Below are 6,304 nucleotides of genomic sequence, written 5' to 3' on the forward strand. Positions count from 1 at the left end.
AAGGGCCCGTTCCCTCGGATTATAACTCTTTCGAAAAAGAAACACACCACCCCCCGCCCACACTATGTGTGGTTATAATAATTATATATTATAATATTATAATATAAATATTTTCAATTACTCGTCCATTCAAAATTTCTTGTTTTTAATCTAAATTCTTACAACATTCCTCTCGTTTAATGCATGTTATCGATGCGAGAGAGCAAGGAAATCCAAGATGGATGCAAGGTTGAAAGATGAGTACGCCTTTATTCATATGGTTGCAGTCAATTTGATAATATTGTATAAACTGCAACGAGGACCAGTTATTGTATTGCCTTATTCATGTATTTGTTGGACTTCACCTTCCAAAATATGGACATCACAAAATCAATAATAAATCACCACCTCGGACATTTGCAAGGAGGATGAGGTCCTAACGGACCCTGTGTCACGCTTCATGTCCACTATTTTACTCATTCACTTTTTCCCTTAAGATTTTGATAAACTAGTAGGATTAAGCTTCAATTTTGAGTAAGTAGTTACGTGCCCCACGATGGAGCCGACCACATATCTAGTTTGTTCGGTGTGTGGAAACAGGCCAACTTGTGTCTAGGGAGGCGCCAAAGTTCAAAAGTGTGTTAGGCCGTTGGCCATGTGAGATGGCCATTTTGTATTTTAACCGGCAAGGTCTTCCAAAAAAGAAAAGAAATAAAATGAGCGTAGTTTGTCCGTTTTTAGTGCGAAGAATATGCGTCCGTCTGATCTTGATCTTTTGCTATCTTCGTGAACCGTAACCACCAATCGCTCCGAAATTTGACCACGAACGCGTTTGATTCACATACCGCTGTAACAAATCTTGTTAGAAAAGCTTCTGCCCATCCGAGGTTGCGAACCCATTTGCAGTCTCTGCTCGATTTGAATATCTGCTTCTGCCCTCATTTCGCTACGTGAAATCGCGGCAGATCAGCATCATCTTCCAGCTTGCAGAGCGCTCCTCGTGAATCCTGCCTCACCATCCTAGTGAAATCCATCAGCTTGCTTACCCAGCTCTACAGTATGCGGGGCGTCTGGAGGAAAAGGGCACCTCCTTGGAAAGCGGGTTTAAAAGGATCGTGGCTTCCATATGCCTCTTTGCTCACCTTGCTCTGCGTTTTCCTCTTCACCTCTTCTGACGTGCGTTATGCACTTCGTTTGTATGGCAAGGAGCCGGTTAGTACAACTATTTCGGATAAAGATGGTTTAGTCTTGAACAGCAGTTTCACTGACGTCATCCATGCTTACAAGCAATGGGATGCTCAAGTAGGCTGTGATCAATTCCAATTAAAAGAGTCTAGTGTCAGCTCACCTAATCCGAGCTTGCAAGACCCCAATGCAATTTCTTGCGAGTCCTTGAAATTGAAGCATGTAGCTATTCTTGTAAAGCGTTGGACATGGCTGCCAGGCAACCTTGAAAATCTTTACTCGTGCAGTTGTGGCTTGACTTGCCTGTGGGCAAAGTCTGAAGTGTTAGCAGACAATCCTGATGCAATGCTTTTCGAAACTGTGACTCCACCTCGTAAGGTATTCGACTTAACATTGCATTGCTGCTTGCCGTCTTGTCTATTTGATATCATAAAAATGAGAATTGTGCCTTTGGTAATGATAATTGATATTTATATTTTTAATATGACATGGCATGTCAGGCAGAAATTATCTATTCGAAAGAGTCTTCTAAGTCCTGAAGGAGTTGTGTCGTTCTGCACGCCTAAATTACGTTCTATGGACCTCATCTTTGTGAACTTTTGTCGCTCGTATTCTAAGCGTTCACACTCCTCTGTTATATTGTGATTTTTTTGAAACAGCTTAGAGAGTGCTCACACATGATATACTCTCTGAGCTCTATTAAAAATGGCCTTGAAAAGTGTGGACCCACGCTCCAATAGGTCTAACTTGAGATCATCAAAGAGGCTGAGAGCTCCACACAATAGCCCCTTTCTTAACCACATCAGTGAGGGTAGCTGCTCTTTTAGCATAGTGCTTGATAAACCGTCTGTAAAATGAATTCAGGCCAAGAAATCCTCTCAACGGGTTTGAGGGATTGTCCAAATCTTAAACACTTGTATCGTAGAAGGGTCCACTAATATGAAAATAGTCACAAAGCACTTACAAAGAACTTGTAAATTTCATGCAAAGCACATTATAAGTAGAAAGCAGTGATAAAGCAGTCAAGAAAAGGACAAGCAGTCATAAAGCACTGCCAAAGTAGTAACAAGCACATGCAAAGCACGACAAAAGCAGTGCCAAAGCACTAACAAATAGTCAAAATATCAAGCTATCAAAAAGCAGTTTTTAAAAAGAAAGCAGTGGTAAAGCAGTCACTGAGCACTTCTTAGTAGAATCTAAGAAGTCAAAAGCACATGCAAATAACATGCCAAACCACATATAGAGCTTTGCTAAAACACTAACAAAATAATCACAAAAGCAAATAGTGACAAAGCAGCACTAAAGCATTGTCATAGCACTGAAAATGTTGCGGGTCCTCAAACCTCGAGGGCTTCTGTTGTCATAATCATCCACCCGACCACGGATTCCCTTCTCTTGGAGCCCCCTAAACCTCCTTTCTTTTTTTGGCTCCCTCTAGAATCCTCCCTCCTAGCCCAACACTTGCCACTTGGCCTCCAACTTTGGTGCCACATGTCCCACAAGGGACTCCTCTCTTTATAGCCCTCTCTAGGACTCCTTATGCACCACCTCATAAATGCCTAGACCTAGGCGTGACCCTAGATCTAAGCCCTTTAGGCCCTATTAATGCAAGTACTGTCAAGCCCTTTGGCTTCCCGCCTTATACCATGGTCACACAGTATTATAGTTGACGTAACAGAAAAGCAGATGTAAAGCACTTCTCAAATAGAAAGCAGTGGACAAGCAGCCACAAATCAATGTTAAAGCACTTTCAAAGCAGTCTCACAAAGCACATACAGAGAACTTGTAATTTTCATGCAAAGCACATTACAAGTAGAAGTGTCCGTGGCTGGAACTTATCCTCCCCCGCCGATCTTCTATTTGTCATTTGTTGTTGGGCTGCATTTCATAGCTTCGTAAGAACTGGGTTTACCCAAGAGATTAAGAAATATTTCAAGATCCAAATGGTATCTTATGTTGGAATATTGATGAGAAGATAATGATAATTGTAGCTTTGCTTACTAAATTTTCTTTACTTTCTAGTTTTAGCTTCTTCTAAACTCCCTTCTTCCCTTTCTCTCTTTTTTTCTCTCCTCCCTTGGCTCTTTTGTTTTAGATTCCAAAACAATTAGTTGGTAAGATTGGATATATTCTAGCCTTATGAAGGTAATATATTTTCATGGTCATGCGCATTGGGGGGAATGTCAAATGTTGCAATGCCCAGCATTATGCAGGAATTTGTAGCATCTATTTATTAGATCTGGAGCTAAAGTGTGATGCTTATGCATTGTTGATTTTCGTGTGTGCTTTAAAAGAGACGCCATGGGGAACCTTTGCGAGTTTACATGGACCTAGAAGCAGGGAGAAAGCATGCAGGATCTGAGGACTTTTTTGTAAGTTATCATGCTGGTGATGCTGTACAAGCCACATATGCAGGAGCTTCCTTTCATATTCATCGAAGTTTTGCCTCCTCTTCAATAAAGAGAAATGTAAGTTTGGCTCAATCTAGAAGACTAGATTTTAGCAGCTAAATATGGCAAAATACAGAGGTGTCTTTGATTATTGATGTGTTCTTTCTTATCAGGATGTTCTGGTGTACTGGTCTTCATCTCGTTGCTTGCCCGCCAGAGTGTCAGTTGCAAGAGTGCTTCTCTCCCATTTGCCTCATCATTCCTTTGGCAATTGCTTGAATAATGTTGGTGGTCAAAATGCTATACTGAGCATGTACCCTGAATGCTCAAAAAGTTATGGTAATAATTTATATTGGGCATACCACCTACATTGTGCTATGTCACATTACAAGTTTGTACTGGCCATCGAGAATACAATGACAGAGAGCTATGTTACAGAGAAGCTTTTCTATGCCCTAGATGCAGGGTCCATACCTATATACTTTGGTGCTGCAAATGTATGGGATCTGGTCCCTCCAAACTCTATTATTGATGGCTCAAAATTCAAAACTTTAGAGAGTTTGGCAGAGTATGTGATGAAAGTGGCTGCAGATCCAGTGCTTTATGCTGGATATCATGCTTGGCGAAGATGTGGAGTGATGGGAAACTATCATCAAACAAGGGCCCTTAGCCTTGACTCATTGCCATGCAGGCTATGTGCCATGGTCAGCAAATTTGGAGGAAAAGATGCTCCAGCTTTGTATTGAAAGTTATTTTGCCTGCTTCTAGGATTGCACAAGTACCCATAGTTGAATATTTTAGACCCATTATTGGCTTGTTGAAGCCAAATAGTGAAGCACAATTTTGTTCTATGTGCTAGTTTAACTCTGAAGTCTTGTGCAGGTGCACAAAAACATTAGGCCCCATTGTTTGCCAAGGGCGGCCTCGGTCGTAATACAATTTGGCACAGTCTATTAATTCCTAGCAATTTGAAGCTTGCATTGCATGCAATCCTGTAGGATTGCCACAAAATAGGCAGCATGCAGCTCTCTGTTTACTTCAGAGGGAATCAGCCAAGTAGCTTTCTGTGATGCATATCAGGGGCTTTTTACTAAAATGTTAACAAATACATGCTTAGCTGTGTCCCCTACTTATGTACACCTATAGAGTTAGCATTGAAACTTTTGCTACACATTAAAGAATAATATAGAACCAGAGCAGCACATGCAATTTTCAATGTATGTCCACAAAAAATTGTGTTCTTATCTCTTTTTGAATAGGGAGATCTTGCACAGCTGATACAGGAGAGTTTTCAAAGCTTGACCTGATTATTTGTTTTAGGTAGTTGGGGCGGGGGCAAGAATGCTTCTTTGCCTTTTGAAGGGCATCAGGAAACAAGGAAATACATCTGTAAGAGTAAAGTAATTCTTTGCTGAAGTGAATATAACAGGTTTTCTGTCTGCAGACTCAGTTTGGGCACTTTATTAGCCTAACAGATTTGGTATGCCAGGTATCCTTAGGAGCTTCATCCCCATAAAGGCTGAGATGCTATCTTGCTTTTGGATGGATTTCATTTCATGTTTCTCAGGATATCTGGGAACACAGCCTTGGCTTGGCATCAGCTGCAAAGGAATGGAGGCGGCATCTTTACAGATCTAGAGGAAGGATGCATTCTTTCCTCTCATTAAGTCGTCCTGTGTGTTTATTTTCAGGTTAATGATCTAATATTAACATCACATCCACTTAAGTGCTTGTAAGTTTCGATGGATTCTGATGTGTTTTTGATGCGCACTTGGAGAGTTGTGAGTTTTGTTTTCAGGCAGAGAATGTGATAGGTCTCTTGTGGAACAGTGGAAAGGATAGTTTGGTCTTCAAGATGCAATCTGGAGAGGGGTTTGTGAGATCACCAGGTTCTGATGTGTTTTTGATGCGCACTTGAAGCCAGTCAGCGTTGTGGGTGTTGTTGAGCAGTGTGACATTGGTCCTAGCTGGTTTGAAACCCTCGTCTGGAGGATACCCCTCTTGGTACTTTGAAGACTTTGGCCTTTTGGGGATAAAGTTTCATTCTGACAAGTGGGAGCTGGATTGTAGCAGACAACCATGCAAAAGGTCTTCTCTTTTTCGACATTAGGGTAAGTAATGCTAGGAAGTTTCAGATCGTTGCTAGAGGTTGGAACCTTCTAGAGTTCATCATTGCAGATCTTTCAAATCACCTTGGAGACACAGGTGCTCTCTGGAACAGAAAAGTCACTTTCTTTTTATGGCGTTTATCAATGGAGGGATTGCGATGAATCAGTAGTGTATTTTTGGAGTTGATTCCTCAGTGCTCTTCACATGCTAAGTCTATTCAGCAATCCCTTTGGGAGTGCAGACAGGGCAGTATCATTTGGACTAGATTGCAGATTTGCTGCGCAGTTTTAACTCGTCTCCTTCATCACTTGGGGTTCCATGGCTTGGCTCTCGCTTACTAGGCCTCAGATCTCTTATGAGGGTTAGGACTCTTCTTGGGCAATCTCAGTGCGGCCTGAGGATGTGCAGTTTTGCAGACTTCAAGCTGTCCCTTCTTCTCAGTACAGGCCAGCACATGCTTCAGTGGAAACTTGCTGCGAGAGTGTAGTTGAGTGTCACTGCTTGGCATGTTCAGCGATCTAGATGTGCAAGGCACTCGTGAAATAGAATTCTATTAAGTTTGAAAGAAACAGCAAAGATAAGGAACTCACTACACAAATAGATCATGCAAAAAAACCACTCACAAAGTCTAAACAAATCAT

At 41.5% G+C, this 6,304-nt stretch overlaps 1 protein-coding gene across 1 annotated transcript; it reads left to right on the forward strand.

Moving 5' to 3' along the window:
- The first annotated feature begins 729 nt into the window (after positions 1-729).
- LOC147881401 (alpha-(1,4)-fucosyltransferase-like) lies at positions 730-4,750 on the forward strand. The gene is made up of 3 exons (XM_087369709.1): positions 730-1,542; positions 3,459-3,632; positions 3,728-4,750. The coding sequence occupies exons 1-3, from the start codon at positions 1,039-1,041 to the stop codon at positions 4,298-4,300; spliced, it is 1,251 nt and encodes a 416-aa protein (XP_087225835.1). The 5' UTR covers positions 730-1,038; the 3' UTR covers positions 4,301-4,750.
- The last annotated feature ends 1,554 nt before the right edge of the window (positions 4,751-6,304 follow it).

Source organism: Dipteris shenzhenensis, chromosome 31 (assembly GCF_047967505.1).
Source record: "Dipteris shenzhenensis isolate YYH24624 ecotype China chromosome 31, Dip_SZ_1.0, whole genome shotgun sequence".
NCBI classification, from domain to species: domain Eukaryota; kingdom Viridiplantae; phylum Streptophyta; class Polypodiopsida; order Gleicheniales; family Dipteridaceae; genus Dipteris; species Dipteris shenzhenensis.